General features: G+C 47.8%; 1 protein-coding gene and 1 pseudogene across 2 annotated transcripts in view; one reads left to right on the top strand and one right to left on the bottom strand.

The window, feature by feature from the left end:
* Positions 1 to 24,293, top strand: part of LOC308471099 (leucine-rich repeat-containing protein 3 pseudogene) — a 226,852-nt pseudogene that overhangs the window by 7,617 nt on the left and 194,942 nt on the right. The gene's annotated exons all lie outside the window — the stretch shown is intronic.
* On the bottom strand, positions 159 to 23,545 carry AAAS (aladin WD repeat nucleoporin). Its single transcript, XM_080994664.1, has 17 exons — positions 23,415 to 23,545; positions 20,659 to 20,785; positions 19,639 to 19,766; positions 18,714 to 18,826; positions 18,249 to 18,340; positions 17,886 to 17,932; positions 16,800 to 16,898; positions 14,993 to 15,136; positions 13,509 to 13,629; positions 12,391 to 12,515; positions 11,851 to 11,911; positions 11,173 to 11,263; positions 7,818 to 7,911; positions 6,128 to 6,195; positions 3,715 to 3,796; positions 2,623 to 2,707; positions 159 to 593 (listed from the first exon to the last, which is right to left on the bottom strand). The coding sequence occupies exons 2-17, from the start codon at positions 20,779 to 20,781 to the stop codon at positions 450 to 452; spliced, it is 1,617 nt and encodes a 538-aa protein (XP_080850790.1). The 5' UTR covers positions 20,782 to 20,785; positions 23,415 to 23,545; the 3' UTR covers positions 159 to 449.

The raw sequence follows: 24,293 nt of genomic DNA, 5'->3' as shown, positions 1-24,293 counted from the left end.
GGGGAGGAAGCAGAAATAATTGAAATATCCAGGAACTGCTGCTTGTGCGGATGGAGGATGTTGACTTAGGATAATTTCCGAGATACGATGCCCTCTGAAGCTGATGATGTAAAAGCCCCAAGAGTGCTTATGCTTGGAAACGTTGAAGGAATAAAACATTCACCCTTTGTTGTTTTTATTTTCTGTCTCAAATGCGAAAACTACAAAGTGGTCCATCTCTGGCAGACGTTCTTCTGGTTTCAAAGGCTGCTTGTGGATAGCCTACTAACACTATCAGCGTGTCAGCTGATCAACGCCTCAACTGCAACTGACAGAAAGAAGACGGCGCTCTCCAAAGTTGGACTTGGGCAGAAGCAGCCTTCGCAGTGTGTATCTCCAGTGTTCTGAAGGTATCTGCAATGTTCTGAAGGCACACAGGCCAGCAGGGAGGAAGCCCAGCATGTTGACCCTTAGAGTTCAGAAAACAATGGCTGCTCCCGTGTACTGCTTCTACTGCCCAAGGGTATGAGGGGACTCTGCCCAGGGCTGAAAGATGGAAACTGGGCAACCACAAAGAAGAAGGGGATGTGGCTGACCTTTCCTGTTGACCAGCACTGAGAAGAGAGAGAAGAAATAAATAAATGAAGTAGGAGCAGAAGATCACCTTTTGCATATCCTGCCCTGACCTTCCAGGCTTCTCAGTCATACTGTTTGGCCCTCAAGAAGAGGGGATACTTATGGTGGGATGGAACACAGAGGGCCCTTTAGCAGAGCCACTGCATATACACGCCCCTGCACTAGGAACCTTGTTCCAAGAAAAGGTGGGTTCTGTCACCTATAGATATTACAAAACTTGGCATATTTGCTTGCTACGTTGCATCATTTCATCTGCTTCTCATGGCTGGAAGGAGCACCTCCCTCCTGGACCTGGCCTCTGAAATGGCACGGGGCACACACTTCTCCTGTGCTCCCAAGCGGCAGTTCCCAAACTTTGTCCTAGGCAAGCTAGCACACCATAAGAAAACTCCTGGCATGTAACAAAAAAATAAGGAAGCCCTAGAACATCCAATCACAGAGGGAAGCTGCCCCTGCCATCCTATGAAGCGATGCAACAGTGACCCATTCTCAAAAAGAGGTGCTTTCTTGCATCTCTGAGTTAAGTTGCTCCTCTGAGCTTAACTTCCTCCATTAAAGCAGTATGCCCAAATCAGTTCACGAGAAGCACAGGAATTGAGCACCAATAAAAGTGGGCAATTTATACTCTAAACCTTTTCAGCTCTTAAGAGGGACGTACGTATGTGTCGGGCTCTCAGAGGTTGGGGCAAAGAGTCTCACGGGCTATAAGCTCAATTTTAAAAGCTTGAGATTTGTGGATTGTTGAATTCTGTGCCGAGTCCAGGACAGAATCGTAGAGTATACACAAACCTGAGTGGTGCACAAGACACCCAGAACCCAACTGAACAGATCAGCCTCTGCCCTCCAGACACACAGTCTGCCAAAATCACAACAGTACATGCTCAACAATGATACCAGAATCCTTAAAGCAAACAAGACAAGATGTGTTTCACAGCCCATGAGCATTTTGACCCACCCTAAATAAGGTTACTGGTAGCATTCCAAACATTAGCAAAATGCATCCTGCAACTGGTATTAACCCAAATGTGAGTAAAATAGATTATTCAGCTTTTTCACCAAGGCAAAACCCTTGAGCTGATAACAGGAACTAGGCCACCGTTACTGCATAGCTCATGTTAAAAAGGTAAAAGGACCCCTGACTGTTTGGTCCAGTCACGGACGACTCTGGAGTTGGGGCGCTCATCTCGCTTTATTGGCTGAGGGAGCCGGCGTACAGCTTCCGGGTCATGTGGCCAGCATGACTAAGCCGCTTCTGGCGAACCAGAGCAGCACACTGAAACGCCGTTTACCTTCCCGCCGAAGCGGTACCTATTTATCTACTTGCACTTTGACGTGCTTTTGAACTGCTAGGTTGGCAGGAGCAGGGACCGAGCAACGGGAGCTCATGTTAGTCTAGCAGTAATCCAGGTGTGCTATGGTGCCTGTGTTTGACTGCAGAGCATGTTGAGTCCTTCAATTAATGCCTCATACCAACATGCATGAGGGACGCGGGTGGCGCTGTGGGTTAAACCACAGAGCCTAGGACTTGCCGATCAGAAGGTCAGCAGTTCGAATCCCCGTAACGGGGTGAGCTCTCGTTGCTCGGTCCCTCCTCCTGCCAACCTAGCAGTTCGAAAGCACATCAAAGTGCAAGTAGATAAATAGGATAAACACTGTTTCCGTGCACTGCTCTGGTTCACCAGAAGCGGCTTAGTCATGCTGGCCACATGACCCAGAAGCTGTACACCGGCTCCCTCCGCCAATAAAGCGAGATGAGCACTGCAACCCCAGAATCGGCCACGACAGGACCTAATGGTCAAGGGTTTCTTTACTTTTACTTTTGCCAACATGCATTATAGTTACTGTTATCCCTTTCTCCTACTAGTCCACAGCCCCGTCTAGGTGCTGCTTAGCCAAGTTAGAAGTCATTCCAGCAGCTCCTATCTGGGGCAACAACAAGCCCTTATCAGCATTCCCACAGGCTATAGCAAATGCTCCTCAAAATCTTGGCGAAGGCTGAACACTTACCACTGTCAGAAGAGCTCCCTTCTTAAAGCAAGGGTGGAAAGCAACTAGTTGTGGCTGAGCGCCATCTTCTCCCTGTAAGAAACCACTGAAGAAAGGAGGGGTGGGGGAAAGAGAGATACAGATATTATAATTACAAGGGACACTCATAGGCTGTTGTGATGTGATGCTGCAGGCCTAGGCTCCAATACAGTCTTAGGACAAAAAACAGCCCATTGGCCTTTGATGCTGTCTTATGTCTGAAACTGCCTCCCAGAGTTCAGCCTTAAACTCCCACAAGGCCATTGGGCTTAACCCTTTAGCCTTCTTTTATTTCCCCCTTCCTCCTTAGGTTTATTTATTTTAACCATTCAGATTAACCGAGAGAAGGTTGCGTTGGATTACAACTCCGATGCCAGCGGGTCTGATGAGAACGACAGTCCGCAACATCTGGAGGGCACCAGGTTGGCAAAAGAATCTACCCTCTTAAGGGAGAGCCGTAGAACCTTTTGCTTACGTTAACCCTATAAAATACCATGTGCGCTGGTGGTATAACCCTAATACTACTGCTTTCTCAAAGGCATCAGAGAGCTGACAGGGGCTGCATTTCTGGGGCACGTGCAAAGAGAAGGGCAGGCATCACAGGGGGAAGAAGTTGTGATGGGGAGAATCTTTTTGGCAGTATTGTTACCACCACCAACAGTGGAGAGACTGTGCTTGCCAGTCTCCTACCTCCTATGGCCTTTGTGCTAAGGAGGGCAGTCTGCTTTCTGACTAACCCTCTGGAGAGCCATGGCCAGTCACAAATAGACAATAATGATCTACAGCAGCCTTTCTCAACCTCTGGGTCCCCAGATGTTGTTAAACTACAACTCCCATCACCCCTAGCTATCAAGGCCAGAGCTCAGGGATGATGAGAGGTGTAGTCCAACAACATCTGGGGACCCACAGGTTGAAAACCGCTGATCTAGAGGGTCATATACTCTGACCAGGTTACAAGGCACCTTCCTAACATTTTGACAACTACAGCAGCACAGAGGCTGGAATGACGCGGGGCTCACGGATTTCATTTCCAGTTTAAGAGCAACCAGAGTACCAAAGCATGTCAATACAAACCATGGCAAGAGCTCAAACACAGGGCTGTTGCGGGTGCGAAACACGGCAATGATGACCCTGCAGTCGGGAGCATCACGATTTCCTGCCAAAAGAAAACAGAAAAAGGTGAGGGAACAGAGCGACATGTAGAATTTATGCGCAGAAATCGGACAGAGCCTACTGTTTTTGGTCTGTAGCCTTTAAGGCCATGATGATAGGCTTTTTAAAAAGTACAGTGGTACCTCGAGTTACATACGCTTCAGGTTACATACGCTTCAGGTTACAGACTCCGCTAACCCAGAAATAGTGCTTCAGGTTAAGAACTTTGCTTCAGGATGAGAACAGAAATCATGCTCCGGCGGCATGGCAGCAGCAGGAGGCCCCATTAGCTAAAGTGGTGCTTCAGGTTAAGAACAGTTTCAGGTTAAGTACGGACCTCCGGAACGAATTAAGTACTTAACCCTAGGTACCACTGTATTTCCAATGCAATCTACAAAGTCTGCTGAGGGCAGGATACTAGGTGGGTAGGGGTTCAGTACCCTTGGTGTTTCTGTTGAGGCTTCTAGAACATCTGGATAATGGACTGGGCTCAGACTGCAGAGATGGAAGTACACTACATATTATGTTATGTTTATCTTTTGCAACAAGGGTAGCGACCCTTTTTTCAGACCGAGGGTCGTGTGCCCTTGTAGACAATCTTCCAAGGGGCACCATGTCAGCGATGGGAGGAGACAAAAGCAAAAGTGGATACACCAACTAATGTGACTGGAATGGTGTTTGTTTACTCCCTGCAGAAAGGTAATACAGTGGTACCTTGGTTCTCAAACTTAATCCATTCTGGGAGTCCGTTCGACTCCCAGAACCGTTCAAAAACCAAGGTGTGGCTTCCGATTGGCTGCAGGAGCTTCCTGCACTCAATCAGAAGCTGTGGAAGCTGCATCGGACATTTCGCTTCTGGGTTTGCGGCGTTCAGGAGCCAAGCCACTTGACAGCCAAGGTACCACTGTGTGCTGGTTTCTACATACACTCACAAACCTCTTGCCACCTGCCACCCAGTGAAGCAAATGGCATTAAGAGGGCAGGCAGACACATTCTAGCCAGGCGACAAAAACACTCAAGGAGGGTACGAAGCAGGGCTGGCGGAAGGTGTGGCTGAACAGAGGGTGTTGCCTGGGCCAGGCAGTGGCCTGCTTCAGTAGGAAAACCACAGTTGTCTCTTTCCCATTGAAACAAGTCTTTCCCATCAAATACGAAGCCACGAGGAAGGAGCCCGTGTGCTTGCAAACTAGTGCTAACTGCTATCGTCCCTCCCGCGCTCTTTCAAAAGATTCAGGGCTCACACAAAAAACTGCCTGGTTTAGAATTCGGAACCCCATGTTAGGAATTTTGAACCAAGGTGCAGCCTGGACCTCTCCCTCCCTTTCTCTGAAGCCCCAGCCTTAGAGAGGATCACAGAATGCTTTAAAATGCAGATTAGAGAAGAGTTATTTTAAGCACTACCAAACACAAGCCATTTCGTGCTCTTAAGCTTACACGTGAGCCACTTGCCATCTCTCCAACAGGACAGGGTGAAAAAAAGGGCTGGTTCTCGTTTTCCTTTTGGGAGCAAGGAAGGGATGGACATCCTGGTTTTCGGGTGCAGAAGCTCAACAACTTTGCAGGTGTCAGGAATTTTACTTTTTGAAATATGGCAACCTTACCTTAGGCTTGCCATTCATTCTCGGTCTCTTTTACCTCACAGGGTAAGAAACCGGGTAGGACAAGGAGAGCCACGCAAGTGCAACAAAAACCAAACCATGAGGACTAGAAACTTACAAGTGAGAAGTATGTGCGCATGTATCCTTTGTCCATTAAAACGAATACACAGAGAGCAACTGGGAAAAGGGTCAGTCACTACTTGCATGCATTTGAAAAGAACAAAAAAGAGGCAGACACATTTTTCACTTGACTAAACACATCTGCATAAGGTGGCTGAGTGTGCATATCTGTTGCTCCAAAAAGTAAAATAAGAAGCAATGCTTTATTGGGGTTCTTTATTGGGGTTGAGGGGAATGGGTTTCCCCCCAAAAAAATGTTGTCTTCTGATTTGGAATAAAAATTACCGTATTGGGCCGAATATAAGAAGCACTCGCAATTAAGCCATACCTTTAAAATTCAAGGGGGGGCGGGAAGACAATACCCGAATATAAGCAGCTCCCTTAAAATTCCGCAGGCACTCACACCCACAAATGGCAAATGTGGAAGAAAACGTAAAAGACAATTTTTAAGGTGGCAAATTTAAGCCGCACTTTTAACTTTTCACGGTCGGAATCTGGAAAAAAAGTGTGGCTTATATTCAGGCCATTACTGTATGTACTGGCTTATTGTGAGAAACGCACCCAGCCTCCCCAGCTCTCCCTATCTCGTCAAAAGTTTTGACTGTAGAGGACTTTACCTCTGATGACAACTGCAAGCCTCTCGCCACTTGGGTCCCAGACCATGGAAAGAACCTCCCCGCCAATCCTGGAACACAAGAATACAAAATGAAAGGCCAATGGAGAAACACTCAAGGTAAGACATCCATACTCCAGCCAAGAGAAGAGTTGGGGATCACAATCAGGATGTGGAATGATGACACTTGGGGGGGGGGGAGTGGTACAGTATTTGTCGAGTACTAGGCCTAGGGACGCGGGTGGCACTGTGGGTAAATCCTCAGCGCCTAGGGCTTGCCGATCGCATGGTCGGCGGTTCGAATCCCCGCGGCGGGGTGAGCTCCCGTCTGCGGTCCCAGCTCCTGCCCACCTAGCAGTTCGAAAGCACCCCGAAAAGTGTGAGTAGATAAATAGGTACCGCTTTCTAGCGGGAAGGTAAACGGCGTTTCCGTGTGCTGTGCTGGTGCTGGCTCACCAGAGCAGCTTCGTCACGCTGGCCACGTGACCCGGAAGTGTCTCCGGACAGCGCTGGCTCCTGGCCTAAGCGAGATGGGCGCGCAACCCCAGAGTCGGACACGACTGGCCTGTACGGGCAGGGGTACCTTTACCTTTTACCTTTAGGCCTAGGAGACCACCAGATGACCTTGGGCCAGTTACTACCTCTCAGCCTAGCCTACCTCACAGAGCTGTTGTGAGGATAACATGGGAAGGGGAAGAACGCCGCCTGAAGCTTCTTATAGGGAAGGTGGGATATAAATGTAATAAACCAACAAAAATGATAGCTACAGGGCTGGACTTTTGCATATTCATACACTGATTATTAAGACGGGCTTTTAAGATAAACAAGAAAATAATCAAAATGCTAAAGCCTTTATTCATTTCCTGGCTCGTGTGTATTCAGCAGTGGGTATAAAACTTAACATCTTGTTACTTTTGTTCCTATTGTTATTTTTAAAAAAGCAGGTTTCCAGCCCTCCGAGACTACACAGATACACTTTCATTCATTCGTTTTATTTGTATGCCAAAAATTATGCTCGTAGCGGCTTACAACAAAGAAACAGGACATTTTGAACAAACACTACAAAAATAATTTGACAATAACGTTGCAAAACAAAAATATAGCAACATACCAAAAAAACAAACAAACATTTTTATACTATAAATATAACAAGATTACTTAAACAACATGCAGCACCCAATTGCAAAATTAACAAGGGAGCTTCACTTTCTAGGCTATAAGCAATGCCTGGAAAAATTCAGAAGCTGGTTGGGAATAGCAGAGTTCCCTGTAGTGAGAGTTTGGTAAGGCTTCAAAACCACAGCATATAACTTTTAGTCCCTCCTCTTGCATGTGACTGGCAGAATGAGAATCCAGCAAGATAAGCAAATGCTCATGCATTTTCAGGGTAATAAAAGCATGGATTTTTAGAACATCTAATAAATAATCACGTGTTGGGGTGGGGTGAACTCTCTGAAAACAACACAGCACCAGTCTCTCTGATTCTGCTCCTAATGATGAAGGGGATGCAATATAAGACTTTCTGCTCGGGAAGACCCCAACCCCACTCCCTTTCTGAGATTTCACACAACATCGTCCACGTTCTGAATCCTATCTTTAGCAGCCTTTAAGGGCTAGAATCTTGCACCAACTAACACTCAGTTATGCGCTTGTGCGGCACTTACAAGACACATGTTTTTCTCCCTTCCTCTCACCTCTCCTCTCCATACAGGGTCTCAAAAGTGGTTTCCGACAGATCAGCCACGATGGAAGCTGTTTTCGACCCACCAACCTGCCCTTGCTGTTCCCCTGAGAAGAGGATGGAAAAAGTCATTCCAAGGGAAACAAAACAATAGGAGAAGGAAGAACATAGAACATTTCCTTATAGCAGGTATGGGGAACCTGAAGCCTGGGGGAAATGGACCCCCACAGGGCCTCTCTACCTAGCCCTTGGACCTATCCCCAGACCAAACACCTCATTGGCTGTTCTTCGTACCCTGAGTGCTTTTGCATGGCTGTGTCACTCTGATAATGCCTCTCATTTGCCTGGATGGAGGGGTGTGTAAGCTGATTGTGCAAAGTTAATACAGTAATCACATTTGTTGCTCTGGCCCCACCCACCACTGATATGCAGCCCTCAGCAGGGAATGTGGCCCTCAGGCTGAGAAAGGTTTTCCACTCCTGCCTTACAGGAAATCTAACTATTTGTTTCTCTAATCCAGTATTGTCCACCTGCGGGAAGGAGTGTGTGTATCGGCCAGCAGGTAATGGCTTTTCCCACCTGCCTCGCCCTAGGAGCTTTCATAAGAAAGCTGTTTCCAGAGGAAGAACTGGGAGGGGAGACTCTGTTCGCCATTGGGGGGTGGTTGGTTTCACCTTTGCTGCCCCCAACTCCAGCCCAAGGAACCTTCAGAAGGGAGTTGCTGCCACAGGCATGATGTGTACAGTGGTACCTCGGGTTAAGAACTTAATTCATTACAGAGGTCCATTCTTAACCTGAAGCACCACTTTAGCTAATGGGGCCTCCTGCTGCCGCCTCGCTGTGATTTCTGCTCTCATCCTGAAGCAAAATTCTTAACCTGAGGTACTATTTCTGGGTTAGCGGAGTCTGTAACCTGAAGCGTATGTAACCTGAAGCGTATGTAACCCGAGGTACCGCTGTATTTTAATGAGCAGTGAAACAGTGAAATATTATGAGTCATGGGTGTGTGGAAAGTGTGTGTATGAACTTAATAGGGCTTAGTTTACCTTTTGGTTGCTATTTTGTAGATGAAGTTAATATTGTTTTATAGATTATAAATGCTGTATTGATTTGTTAATCATATAATAGGACTCTTCCTTCATGTTTAGCTTATTTGCTTTGTTGACAAGGTGGAACGTGTGCAGAGGAGAGAGATTAAGGTGATCAAGGGTCTGGAAACTAAGCCTTATGTTTAGCCTGGAAAAGAGGAGACATGATAGCCATCTTCAAGTATCTCAAGGGCTGTCACATGGAGGAGGGAGCATGCTTGTTTTCTGCTGCTCTGGAGGGTAGGACTCAAACCAATGGCTTCAAGTTACAAGAAAGGAGATTCTGACAAAACATTAGGAAAACTTTCTTGACAGTAAGCTGTTCAGAAATGGAACAAACTCCCACGAGAGGTGGCGGACTCTCCTTTTTTGGAAGTTTTTAAGCAAAGGTTGGATGGCCATCTGTCATGGATGCTTCAGCTGAGTTTCCTGCATTGCAGGGGTTGGACTAGATGACCCTTGGGGTTCCCTTCCAACTCTACAATTCTATGAACAGCGTTTTACAGATTGCAATTGTTTCACTGACGATTCGTGAATGATTCTGTGTGATTTACGCGACATTTGTGGTGTTCTACTACTGTGTTCTTGTAGTTACTTACTGCTTGTAAGCAGCTTTGGGATTCATTTGAATGAAAATTAGAGCAGGAATTCAATAAATAATAAAACATGACTGGCAGCTGCTCTCCAGGGTCTCAGGCAGAGGATGCTCTTCCCCAGCAGCTGCTACCTGATCCGTTAAAACACAGACAGACAAAAGTTCCAGACAAGAGGCATAGGTGGGGGGGGGCACTGGGCGCCACATCATGGGGGGCGGCACTTACCGCGGTACCTGCAGTGTGCCCAAGCCACGCATCTCTCCTGGGATTGACGTGGTGGCTCAGGCGCCTACAGGCTCCACACTGCACGAAACTGCAGCATGGGGCTTGTGTCTGCCTGCCACCTCTCCCTCAGGCTGCCGCCGTACAGCTGAGCAGGAGGCAGCAGCAAGGCTCCACACAGAGCACCCTGACATAGCTCCCCCCGTCCCCGTGAGTGGCTCGCTCTGCTCCAGGGTGCAGGGCACACGTGCCGCCCCAGGCACCCGACCAGCTAGCTACACCGCTGCTTCCAGAAGTGGCCAGGTATTGCACAGCTTCATTCAGCTACAGTCTCTCCTCTAGTAGTAGTCTGGAGCGGGAGGTAGAGGGGAGCCAGAAGGAAGCTTTTAAATAGAGGGAAGTGCTGGTATACACACGACAATAAACAATTGCGTGCGGTAGGTCAGAGTACCAAAAATAAAGAAGGTCTGAAATTAAAGGGTGGCGTTATTTGTGGTAAGTACTAGGTAGGGAGAGCATTACATCTGCAAGCAACTTTGAGAGGAGATAAATGCCTGCATCCAACCCCCAACCAACCACAGAGTTTACTGGGTAGCCTTACAAAAAAAATCACCTCTCTCTCAGCCTCCCACACCTCACAGGTTTTGTAAGGATGAAGCTAACTCAAGGTCCTTAGGTGAAAGACAGCCCACATACAAGATGCTAGATAGCACAGAATTGGAGGCTGCCAGGGGGCAAAGGTCCCTGTCGCAGGCAGGATTTCAAAGCCTCCCTCTGTAGCGCTTATAGCAGAGGTCGGCAACCTTATCCAAGGATGGGCCGGTCAATGCTCTGTCCGTCGGAGGATGGGCTGGAGTGTGTGTGCACATGTGCTATTCCGGGTCAGAGGAGTGCCCAAGAGCACGCGCACACGCTGTTTCCAGCACTCCTCCAACCCAGAAGTGCGCCGAAAATAGCGTGTGCACATGCGCACGGGCACTTCTCCGTCCCGCACGTGTGCACACACACTATTTCCAGTGCACATCTGGGTCGGAGAAGAGCCCGTGCGCATGAGGACAGGTGCCATCAACCCGGAAGTCGGTCCCTGCGCTGAACCGCACCAGTAAGAGCAGGCAGCAGCAGGGGTCGCCATGGGCCGGTTAGACAAGCCTCTTGGGCCACTACCGGCCCATGGGCCTTAGGTTGCCGACCCCAGGCTTATAGCAAGGTTTCCCAAACTTGGGTCTCCAGCTGTTTTTAGACTACAACTCCCATCATCCCTAGCAAGCAGGCCCAGCGGTCAAGGATGATGGGAACTGTAGTCCAAAACCAACTGGAGACTCAAGTTTGGGAAACCCTAGCTTATACCTTAGAAACTTATTGAGACAGACAGGAAGATGCAGAGTGGTGGGCTTGGAATCCATTTTCCGCATTTGCAGAATCCACACAGCTTTACTAGTTACAGGCCGCTCAAGTTACTCACCGCTATATTCCAGGAAAGACAAAGAATATATGACCGATTCCCCCTGGACCGTGAAGAGCAAGCGGCTGCCGTCCGGACTCCAACAGCCAGTCTTTGGGGGAAGACACATAAACAGACATTTAACTTAGGCAAGGGTCAAGGAGGGTCTAAAAATCCTGTGCTAAATGCATAATATGACTTTCAAGGTGAGAAATGCCCCATTCAGCAAATGGGACCTGGTCAGGACTGTTGTAGCCATGGATATTTCAGAGGCTGACTCATAAAAACCAAGGGGAGTCAGAGTGAGGCTTGGGTGAGTCAGGTTGCTGTAAGTGGGGCTAGGAAGAAAACCCACATGGTCAAGCAAGTAATAAATGGATCCACACCTAGGAGGCCTAAGTTGGGGGTGGGGTTCTCAGCAAAGCTACAAACTCGCTGGGCACAAGTTACTCTACGTTTCCACAGCAAATAATAGCCTATATAGATTATTCTAACAGTGACAGGGACCTGTAACCCTGCAGGTGTTGCTCAACTACAACTCGCAACATCCCTGAACAGTGCTCACGCTGATGGGAGTTGTAGTCCAGCAACATCTGCAGGGCCACAGACTCTGAAAGAGAAAACAATAGAAAAATCAGAGGGCCTGGACTTCCGGTTGCTTTTGTCCACCTATTCCCCCAGGCTGCCTCCCTGACTTACCCGGCAAGGACCTTTGATGGTCGGCCACTTCTCACAAGTCCACATCTGAACTTCCCATACTCTGCAAAGAGAAGCACGAGGGGGTAGAAAGAAGCAGAGTTACTTTGAGTGCAATTCAGTATAAGGAAACGCTCACGGGAGAACTGTGGCAACGAATGCTTCTCCACTTTAACCTGCCGCCATGGTCCAGCACTAGACAAGGCGCAGAGGGCTGATCAATGGTGGCTGCTAACCACTGGGATTGGTGGCGTTGGAAAGCATGGAGGCCAACAGCAGGTGGCGCTAGAGCCAATGGAAGGAGTTCCAGTTCTGTTCCCATCCTCTCTGCTCAATTCTTCCAAGGGCAACTCTGAGACTAAGGAGGAGGAAACTGGCAGGCAGGACCAACCCCTGGACTGGTTGCAAGTAAGAAGGCAGGAAGGTGGGGGGTGGCTGAGGACAGATTGCAGCTGGTGGCACAATGTGCCTCATTTATTTTAATGAAGCAGCCTCTCCTGGGGTTGACCCCATGCTGCTGGCTTCCAGGCACACTCTACTCACCTGAAGACTGCTGAAGGTGTGGCTGCTAATACTTTGCTGCCGTCAGGAGACCAAGCCAGGTATGTGACCCCGCCTCCTCCAAACCACTGCAACTGGATGCAGTTTTCTGTGGATACATCCCACACCTAAAGGGAACAAGGTCAAACAGAGGAAGCTGTTTTGGAAGGAGAACCACAGCCATCGTTCTTAGCCAGACATCCCCAAACTCAGCCCTCCAGCTGTTTTGGGACTACAACTCCCATCATCCCTGACCACTGGTCCTGTTAGCTAGGGATGATGGGAGTTGTAGTCCCAAAACAGCTGCAGGGCCTCGTTTGGGGATGCCTGCACTTAGCAGTATTGGACTTTTATTTTCTGTCTAGCTTTAACACAATGCATGTCTGCAGGAATAAGTTATCATTCCTTCGATAGCTTGGAAGGCCTTCTGCTTCCACAGCCGATGCCCAGTAATCTCTCATCCTTTTCCTGTGGTTGTGAGCTACAGGCACATGAGGTCATTGCATGGCCACAGCTTTACATGCTCTGTCCGCCACCGCTTTTGTGGTCTCCCTCCTGCATCATAAAGGCAGAAATAGCCCATGGCACCGAATATGGTGGCTAGGTTGTCAACAGGGACTAGGTGCACTGGCTCTACATTAATTTCTGGAGATGCTGTTCTTAGTCTATACAGCCCTACATGGTTAATGACTCCAAGTATCTGACAGAAAGTGTCTTCCCACCTGTGCCTCCAAGGGCTTTCTGAGGTGCAAAGGGTGGCAATGAAGGAGTGAGTCTTCTTAGTAATGGCCCCAACTGATGAATACTCTTTCCCAAAAAAAGGCCCTCCTGGCATTTGCATTAATGTTGTTTCCATGCCATGAAAGGACTTCTCTTTTCTCCCAAGTCGTTTAAACTGTTTAAACTGCTTTATTATTTGCTATATTGCTTTCCCCCTGTGAACTGATGGTGATTCCTTCTCTAGTATTGAGGTATTAGCTGCTTGGCTCAGTGTGTTGCTTCTACTGACCAACGGGTATATCATTATTGGATCATTATTAACATTTCATTTGTACATCATCTAAAGGCTGTGGGAGCAGGCAAGTAACACATCTGGTAAATAAATGAACTGCCCTACTCACAAGCATGGCAGTGTCAACAGGTGAGGCTGAGAGGAGCAACCCTCCACTGGGTGCCCAGGCCAGGCTGCTGACGGGGCTGTGACCAGGGTGGCTGAGTACCTGGGCGCAGCCAGATGAAGGCCTGTTGGGGGACAGGAGAGAGACAATATCATTTCTCCACAGGCAGAAGGAATGCAAACAAAGAAGCAGTAATAAGCAGGGCTATGTATATTCTGTACACCTGAGATTACACAGCTGTCCTGCAGTCCATCATCCTGAGAATGCTTGCTTTGACTGTATATGCAGCTATAGAAATCGACAACATGTACATTGCCAAGTGAAATACCAGGAGCCAGAGAAGGCAGAGATGAACATCAAAAGCAGGGGTTGGGAACCCTTTCGCACCCTGATGGCCATTCTCTCTTGTGGGCAACCTTTCAGGGGCCACATAACAGTGGTGGGTGTAGTCAGAGCAAAAATGATCCCCATCCTTATCCAGGCAAGCAAGAGCTATTATGAGCATTGAGGAGTACATTCCAGCCAGGAAGAACCGCAAGTGGAGGGCACACACCAGGGTCACTGAGAGCTGAGGCCTGGGGAGGGGGTCATAATCTTGAGGGTCAGATAGAGAGGCATGGGGGACCACATTCAGGCCACAGACCTGAGGTTCCCCACCCCTGATCCAACCTTCAGCAAAGTATCCACCCCACAAGGGGAGCAAAAGTGTACTGATTTGCTTGCACCATCTTATCAGATCGGATGGGGGGGGGGCGCTTAAGAGAGGTACAGACAGTTTTCTGAAAAATGTGGAAAAACAGGTGGATAAAGGTTGTGGAAGGGGGAAGATCAGCTACTTGGCATCTTCTGTGGCCCTTCTTTATGTGCCTCTTCCATGAGAGGTCCGGAGAGTGGCAACACGAGAACACGCCTTTTCTGCAGTGGGTCTCCATTTGTGGAATGCTCTCCCCAGTGAGGTTCGCCAGGCGCCTTCATTATACACCTTTAGGCACCAGGCAAAAACGTTCCTCTTTAACCAGGCCTTTGGCTGATTGACATCTGATGCCCTTTTAAAATGTGTTTGGGAGGAGGGGAATTATTGGGTTCTTTCTGTTTTTGTTTTTATTATGTATTTTGTGTTTTAATATTGTGATTTTATGCTGTGAACTACCCTGAGACCTGTGTGTATAGGGCACTATACAAATTAACAACAACAGGATAGCCTTTAAAGACAGAGCCCAGGGTGAGAAAGGAATCCCTGACGATCTCAAGCACCTGAAACCTGCTAAGTCAGGAATGGCGGAAACTGTGGGGGCTCTCCCATTGCTGACTCCTAGCTCCCATCAGCCCCAGCCAGCATTGCTGATGATTAGGAATGTTGAGAGTTGCAGTCAAGCAACATATGAAGGCCTCATATGTTGCTTGCCGAGTGTTTCTTTACAGCTCAGATCGTGGCGACAAGCAGCCACTGGGCCATTCAAACTTCAGACAGGCCCTGCAGCCTTTACCTGGTGGAAAGCGAAGTGGGGTCCAGATGCCAAACCAGCACACAGCTGTGGCATGCCACGGCAAGGATAGATGCGCACAGTGGCTTCCATGCCACTGATGCCACGTTCCTCTGCAAGCGATGCTTCAGGATCGGGATGGTGGCACTGCAGAAGAGAAGCAGGGAAGAGGGAACCACAGAAGAAATTGAACCAGAAACTTTCCAGCTAAGGAGATATATCATGGGCTATATCAGAACAAGAACTGGCAGCTCTGATTGGCCCATGACCACCCTGTGATCTTCATAGCCAAGGATTCTGAAGTCACATTCAAGCCCAAAACTTTTGGCCACAGCGTTCTGCTGGTTCACAGGGTCGACTGGACCTCTGTTCATCCTTTATGCCACTTAGCACAGCCATGACAACTACTTTTAGCCCCTTGTTTACAATGGCCAATGGTGCTATGGTCAATGGTGTTGAGTTCTACAGAGGGCACAGGCAAAAGATGGTGCAGAAGTCCCCTGCGGTCTGTTCCTGGAGGGGGATTTAATTAGCACCTGCAGGTTGCTAGGATCCTAGGAAGAATGCTGGACTAGTTCAATCTGGCTTTGACCCAGTCAGCAAGACACTTATTATTTTCTAAGGAGTGCACACTCAGGAGCACTTAACATTGGTAACTTATGCTTAACTGACAGGAGATCTGATGTATGTACTCTTGCATTGTAAAGTTCAGAACGCATCCACGGGCCATGAGGTCACTGGATTAATTAAAAAATACAGTGGTACCTCGGGTTACAGACGCTTCAGGTTACAGACTCCGCTAACCCAGAAATAGTATCTCGGGTTAAGAACTTTGCTTCAGGATGAGAACAGAAATCGTGTGGTGGCGGTGCGGCAGCAGCAGCAGGAGGCCCCATTAGCTAAAATGGTGCTTCAGGTTAAGAACGGTTTCAGGTTAAAAACGGACCTCCAGAATGAATTAAGTACGTAACCAGAGGTACTACTGTATATATATTGTGCAAGACTGAGGTCAGAGCACCCATATGGCAGATTACACTCCTCTGGGAATTTTAACTCGTATTTGTCCCCAACACCCTTGGCCAGCTTAGTCCCATGTCAGCACTGAGGTCTGCCAACCTATTATAGCCTGGGAAATAATTACGTAAGTCAATTCAAACCTGGAAATGGCAGGAGAGAGCTGGAGTGTCCTCATGGCTCTTGTGGAGACCTTCCCAGGAGCCCAAAGATGATGTCTATGAGGGTGGAGGAAGCCCTGAAGAGCCCAGGGGGGCTTTGTTTATGCTGCTCAACCTCCCCACATGACAGGTGATGTGAGAGTTAGCACAGCAGCCGCAGCCGCTTTCCTGTGTGTCCTTCAGCCTTTTGCCGGCCCCTGAGCTTCAACTCTAGTTGTGAATACAGTATTTTTTGCTATAGATTGAAGGGAGAGCAGCAGAGAGGATGTTTAAAGGGTGCTCCCCACTTACGCGATTTTCACTTATGCATGCAGGGGCACAGAACTTAACCCCCGTGTAAATAGGGGAGGGGGCGCCTGTATTCTTTTTCAAGGCTCAACTCGCTTATTGGGTTGTTGTTGTTTTTTTAAAAAACAAGATTACTCTTATTTGTATTTAACTCAGTTATTTTCCTTGCCCTGAGATGACAAATTTGCAAACCATTATGCTAGGTTGCACTGCTGCTGCTGCACACTGCTAGAGAGATTATGGCATGCTTTGTTCAGAGTTGCCTGTGAGCAGATAGATGGGGCCCTGCCAATCCTAACAGAAACTTGGCTGCTCAGGTGCGGAGAGGAAAACCCCAACCCCCTCACCTGCTTGCGTTGTAAACACGGATGGAGTCATCCAGCAGGGCCACAGCAAACTTGCTGGTGTGAGGATGCCACGCGAAGGCTCGGATTGAGCAGCCTGCCCTGGAGGGTGAAGACAGGAAAGGGTAAGGGAGCATTAGGCAAGTTTCATTACACAAAGAGTCAGATGGCAGCTAAGGTATGTGGAAGCTAGACACATTTGGGTGGATGGGACCCAGAGTACACACTCAAGGAAGGCTACATGCAAAATGCTCACCCCTGAGCAGACTATATTCATCTTGTATACATAAGCAGGATGGCTGAGTACTGGTTTAAAGGAGGAGCTCCTCCATCACCAATATTTCATTGCATAACTGCAGGTGAAGTGAGGATCCTTGTTTGTGCTAATAATTATAAATGAAGAACCAATGAGTGGTAGTTATTCCAGGTTCATCAATCTAGTGAATATAAGAGTGGGGAAAAGGCCAATGCATGTTTGTATGGGTGCAGATCATCCCGCAGGGACCGCTTGGGAATAAGTCATTCATACCTATACTGCACAGTTTTAGTGCCTAGATCCAAGGTTCAATCTCACCAAGAGGTACAGGAAGATGTAAACAAATGTGCCACTGCCTCCTTGCTTCAGATCGAAGATGAAGCAGAGCTTTCCTCTACACCCACTGGGTACTTGAAGCTTGGGGGGAAGAGGCAGAGGAAGCTGAGCCATCTCCAGCTCTCCTCTTTAGCTCCAAGCTAGAGAAGGGAGCTTGCCTTTACAGCCGAGGGATGCTCCCAGTGTCCCTTCTGTACAGGGGCAGAGCAAGCCTCTGAGCTGTTGGAGGGGGGCTTGTTTTCTGCACCCCACAGCTTTAAACTCAGAGCTGAAAGGCAATTTCCCCCTAGAACTGAATTTGAGATATAGCATAAGGTCAGGGGCAATCCTTGCCCTGATGGCAACTGTTTTTTTGGACAGTCAAAGCCAGCGAAAAATTGCTGTCCCCTGCCTAGCACCTAAGTAAATGGGAAACTGCTCAAAACCTTACATGCATGCCAAGAAGCGTACACATACATACACACACACAAACAAACACAGGTGGGGAGATAACTTACCAATCCACAGCCTGGGAGAACTGTGCTATCATGTCTTCACTTTGCAGCTTTGGAGGAAATGATAGACAGAAAAATTTAGTACTTCTAAGAGCAGCCGCTCATGATGTGACCCAGCTTTAAATCTGGATCTGAAGCAAGCTACGTCTTGAACACAGTTTCAAGGGAACTGGTGGGTGGCCAACATATGAATGGGGTGAGGAATAAGATTCCTTCTAGAAATAAGGGGGAGGGGTAACCATGCAATTAGTGTTCAGTTGCCATGGCTGTCCTCCCTCCCCCCTGCTCCCAGTGTGGACCATTAGATTATCTACCAACTGCCAATGTTCTTCGGTCCTGCTCAGGCCTACTTTGCACAAGCCTCACCGACAAATGGGGAAAGAAGGAGCCATGGAGAGAGGAGACCCAACAGCAGAGTGCTAATGTGTAGCGGGATCCTGCTTTCATCCATCGGAGAGCTGCAAAGGCAAGGAAGGAGATGGTGGAAGAAATCTGAGCCATTTGTCAAAGCAGTGTGGAGCCTCAAGACAGGATTTGGCAAGCAATGGGTCTTAATCCTGTACCCCGGATGGGGTGGGGGGATTAAAAGCAGCCCCAAAGAAAAAGACAGTGTGACATCGAAACATCTTTGCAGTGAGTTTAAAGCAGGGATGGGGAGCCTGTGACCCTCCCTCTGTTGTTGCATCACAGCATCCATCAGCCCCAGTCAGCATGGCCAATGTTCGAGGTTGATGGGAGTTGGAGTCCAATAAAATCTGGTGGCCTCAAGTCCCTTGTACCTGGTTTAAAGTGGGCAATGGGTCCAATATGTACAACTGTATTGAAAGCTACCTAGCTCCTTTGCAGAATCTGTCCAAGGCAGCTCATCCATCTCCTGGTCCAAGTCACCATCCTCCTCTGCATATGCAAGCTCTTCAAGCACTCCAGCGATTCCAACGTCACGCCTAGGGGCAGAGCGTTTTGTGAAATCTCCTGCACATCAACGGGGGGAGGTGGCGCTGTGCAAATGTTATTTTCATTGTGCAAGCTACTAATGGGCAAATATGCTATTTAATAGCAAAAGGGGGGTGCATGTAAGGAGTGCAAAACTTTCCTCCCAGGGACCAGTTATTTCCCTATAGTCTGACCTTGCTCTTCAAAGGTGCTTTCTCCTCAGTGGTGCTCTGATAGCAGCATAGGTAAAGGTAAAGGGACCCCTGATCATTAGGGTCCAGTCATGGCCGACTCTGGAGTTGCGGCGCTCATCTCGCTTTACTGGCCAAGGGAGCTGGCGTACAGCTTCCGGATCATGTGGCTAGCATGACTAAGCCATTTCTGGTGAACCAGAGCAGCACACGGAAACGCCCTTTACCTTCCCGCCGGAGCGGTACCTATTTATCTGCTTGCACTTTGACGTGCTTTCAAACTGCTAGGTTGGCAGGAGCAGAGACCAAGCAACGGGAGCTCACCCCGTCGCGGGGATTCGAACCGCCAACCTTCTGATCAGCAAGTCCTAGGCTCTGTGGTTTAACCCACAGTGCCACCTGCGTCGCTTAGTACTTGCCTAAGTGAGAAAGCTTTGCATGGTGGGCTGTGGGGAGGCAATCAGTGAGCAGAAGGAAGGAGGAATTTGCACTCTTCCCCTCTGTGCCCCATCTGCTGTTAAGACTGGGTTCTTCCTCCCTCCCCAGCCTTCTCGGCTCATCCCTTTTACTATGTGACTGGGGCAGATCAATGTTTTAACTCCCAGGTCAGATCAAATTTGGTCCATACTCACCAGGCATTGATGCACCTCTTCCATAGTGACTCACGGTGATGGATGAAGGCAGGTTTAGTGCTGTGTTCCTGTCGACTGTGAGCTTTCAGAGTTTCTTTGGGGATGGTCAGGACAGGCAAGTCTTCTAGCTGTACAGCCAACCAAGACAATCAATAGTAAGTGAAAAGGCCTGGGGGGGGGGATGCTTGAACAAACAAACAAAACTAGGAAAGACAATCAACCAAAACAAAAGTTTTGTTTTACACTGCATTCCACAGATGCAGTAACTGGAATTCATGGGTACAGAATTCAGAATAGGTAAAATTTCGCACTTTGTGGGAGAAGAGGAGCACATTTCTAGTCCTTCAAGCTGATTGAAGCACTGGAAAATGTGCAGGCAACACATAGTGAAACAAAAATAGCCAGAAACCGGGTCTACGTAGGACTTTTCTTATTAAAGGTGTGAAGCTTCATGCGCTGCATAGAACTTTGCTCTTCTTTATGACTAGCAGAAATAGAATGAATTGGGAAAATAAATGTGCAAATCTGCATAAGATATATAGGTCACAGAATTCAGGTGTGGAACGTAACTTTTTACTCCTATTTTAAGTATCTAGTACATCAGTGATGTCCAACCAGTCGACTGTGATGATACAGGACATGATACAGGCAACTTCCATCTTGTGCATGTTTGATGTATGCATAACCATGGATCCACACACCATGTTCAGCACCAGAAGAGGGCGGAAGAAGCTTACATGCACTCCACTGACACATGCCATGACCTGGAACGTAACCCCTGCGTAAATAGGGAGTTGCCTATATTTGTTTACTAAATATGCCCACCAGTATTCTTTTCAATAATTTTCTCTGGCTGACTGCTCCTTTTCTGGCTGCACATTTATGCGACAAACAGCATGTTCAATTAGTAGTTATGGAAGCCTTTTGACAGCCAAAATGACTCAAGTACAAGCTAGAACATCTATTCTCTCATCGCTACCTAACATTAGTTTCTTCCTGTGACTGAAAACTGTTGCTTACCTGTCCTTGGAAAGAAAGTGGAAGCTTCTCAAAGCTGCGGCCAGAAACCAGGGCATTATTAAATTCATAAAGCGTGATGTCTCCCGGAGGCGGAGGGGGTGGGAAGAGCGCTAGGGAACACATCCTCCTGGGGATCCAGACAAAAAGCCACAAGTTGCAGTGAGAGAGAAAAGATTTTGCTTGTTCAGTGCCATCAAATATACCATTTTCATATTTTTCTAGTAATCAGTATGATTGGACTATAAGTTTACTGAATTTCCAGGCAGCTTGGAAGAACCACCACTTCAAAAGTACTTCAGGACTTTCATTTTTGAGGGGAAGGGGAGTCGTTTTCAGATTCTTCTAGGAACTGAGATGTCTTAGAAGATATATGTGCTCATTAGGAGGTATCCTAACAAGTCCAACCACCCCAGTCAGTATGTTCTGCATGTCTTTATAGGGAGAACATAAAAACATTGACTAGTGTATACAGTATGTTTAGTGGGAAAGGGCTGAATGAATCCAGACTCCTCCTGCTGAATTGGTGCTATCAACAGTGATCTAGCCAGTGCTACAGCTCCTGGATTGGGCATGTGCAGTATAAGAAAGAAAGAGATAAAATGCTTATGAATATATACAATTGTGAGTCATTTTCCTGTATAAAGTGTTACTTACATCCAACCAAATATGTACAGGATCGGGTTCTAAGTGTTCTCAGGTGGCGTTAAAGAGAGATTCAACAAAAAACATTAACGCACTATTGTTTTGTCAAAGACACGTTGCAGAAAAAGTCTGAGGGGCCACCGTCCACTTTTGTTAAGTAAGGGAAATTGTAAATAGCAAGCGTCTGAAATGCAGGGGCAATGTCAACCAGGTGAGTAGCCCCCAGAACATTATGCCATAGGTCTGATTCCGTGTATATATATTTTGCAATGAAAAGTTCAACCAGAGGATTTTGTCCCTAGTAACATACTAAAAGCTGGGGGAACATGCTTCTAAAACATGCAAAAATGTTCCTCTATAACCAGGACTGTGGCCTTCAACTATCTGTGGCTGTTTAGAAGTGGGTAGCGTGTTTTTACTGCATTTCTTTTTCGTTTTGGTTTTAATGTGTCTGCGTGGGGTGGGTTGTTTCCCGCCACCCTTGTTGGTCCATTTCATAAATTATAGAATTGTAGAGTTGGAATGGACCACCTTAAGGCCATCTAGCCCAATCCCTGCAATGCAGGAATCTCAGCAAAAGCATCCATGACAGATGGCCACCCAACTTCTGCTTTGAAACCTCCAAGGAAGGAGAGTCCACCACCTCTTGTGGGAGCTTGTTTCATTGTCAAACAGTTATTGCTGTCAGAAAGCTCTTTCTGATGTCTACAGTAGTTGGAATCTCCATTCCGGTTAACTTGAATCCATTGGTTCTGGTCCTACCCTCTGGGGCAGCAGAAAACAAGCTTTCTCCATCCTCCATGTGGTAGCCTTTTAGATATTTGAAGAAAGCTACCATATGAACACTGGGAGGAGTGTGGGGAGAGAGGAAACGCCATGGTGCACCTGCAACAGTGAAACTGGATACCTCCATCTGCAACAAAACATGTCTCTCCTGTATCGCTCTCTACAGCAGGCGCTGTGACTCCCCAACAGTTTGACTTTAACCCCCAAAGCACACTCCTACACTGTCTCTTCAGACAGATGGATGCCAACAACCACCACATCTCCTCTGAGTCTCCTCTTTTCCACACTAAACATACCCAGCTCCCTCAACCATTCCTCATATGGCTTGGTTTCCAGACCCTTGATCATCTCGGTCGCCCTTGTTTGGTTGTTAAGTTGCTTTGGGTCGCCCAAGATAAAGTAACTAACAAATTCAACAAATGACGACGACATACTTATTCCAGAGCTTCTTTAATTTTTTTACACTACCCAAAGATACAGCTTCCTATTTTTGTCGATGTAAATCAAGAGCAAGTTAAAACTTAACTTTCAGGGTTCAGTTCGCTTGTGGTGGTGATACTGCGAATACCCTTAAGGGCGGCACAGAAAACTGTCAACTTTAATGCAGGATTTAGTCCAGGATTTTAAAAATGCTGCTTGGCATCCAGGGGAGCATTATTATTTACAGTGGTATCTCGGGTTAAGAACTTAATCCGTTCCGGAGGTCTGTTCTTAACCTGAAACTGTTCTTAACCTGAAGCGCCACTTTAGCTAATGGGGCCTCCCGCTGCTGCCGCTGCGCGATTTCTGTTCTCATCCTGAAGCAAAGTTCTTAACCCGAGGTACTATTTCTGGCTTAGCAGAGTCTGTAACCCGAAGTGTCTGTGACCCGAGGTACCACTGTATTGGCTGCCTCCCATGCACGTCACAATGCCATGTACAAAGTGCAATAAAAGCAGCGGGAAGAAATAGCAAGCTGCTCCTGTTGGCCAGAGCGTGGTGCTGATAACGCCAAGGGGGCAGGTGCCACCCCTATATGGGGCAGCTATATATCCCTGCAATGCGGGGAGGGGGCTGGACTAGATGACCCTCAGGGTCCCTTCCGACTCTACGACCCTGAGATGCCGAGGCCTTGCGCTGCGGAGGCAGGGCGGGCTGGTGAAAGAGAGGGCAGCGGCGACGCCTGCACTTCCACAGGTGAGGAGAAGGAGAAGGGGGAAATTCAACAGGTGCGGGATTGCCTGACCCCGGGGCTGGCAACTCATCGCTTAAAAGCCCCATTCCTCGATTAATAGGGGGTTAATAGGCCTGCCCACCCACCACCCGCTTCGGAAGCGGCCCTCACTCACCCTCAGGCCCGCCGCTTTCGACGCAAACTCCTCACAGCCGACTTTGGCTTTTCCCGGGCGCCGTTCGGGCAGCGGCGACGGGAGCCGCGAGGCGCCACAAGAGCCCGGCAAGCGAACGCCTCGCGCAGCCGCAGTCGAGGAGGGGAGAGCGTTGGCTTCCATATGGCTGAGCTCGCCACCTACTGGCTCTGGCGGGCTTCTCTTCCCCAGTCCGGCGCGCGGTGCTTTCTTAAAGGGGCCGACGCCCGGTTGCAACACACACAAGAGGCTGGCGGGTTGCAGGCTGATACTATTGAATTCAAGGGCCGGTCTCCCAGCCCAGGTGATGTGGTGCCGTGCGCTGCAACATACCTCCTTTCGCAGTAAGACTTGCATGCATGGGCATAGCCAGGATTCCCACCCCCGCTGTTTTTCTGTTTTCTGCATTTTTATTTTGTACTTTTCAAGTTTATACATTTCACAAATTTTATGCATTTCTCTAATTTTGCAATCATTTTGACATTTCAAAACTTGACTTCCTTCCCCCTCCTTCTACAGTTCCTTAAATTTATTTTTAATATCTTCTGCATATTTAAATTCTTAATTTGCTCATTTATTCATCTTTAAATATACACTCTTATAAAACTGCAGGTTATTACGATAATCCTGCCAATGTTTTTATCTGTTTATAATTTATCTGTAAATGTTCAATAAACCATTTCCATTCTTTTATTTAAAAATTGTTATCTTGATTTCTTATTCTTCTGGTAAGTTTCGCCATTTCTGCATACTCTGTAAGTTTTTGTATCCATTCTTCCTTGCCTGGGACTTCTGCTTCTTCCCATTTGGGGGCAAGTAACATTCTTGCTGCTGTAGTAGCATACATGAATATGTTTCTAC

Source organism: Podarcis pityusensis, assembly GCF_964106645.2.
Source record: "Podarcis pityusensis genome assembly, chromosome: 2".
Lineage (NCBI taxonomy): Eukaryota > Metazoa > Chordata > Lepidosauria > Squamata > Lacertidae > Podarcis > Podarcis pityusensis.
The sequence above is the reverse complement of the archived record's forward strand: the minus strand, read 5'-3'. Positions and strand labels throughout refer to the sequence as shown.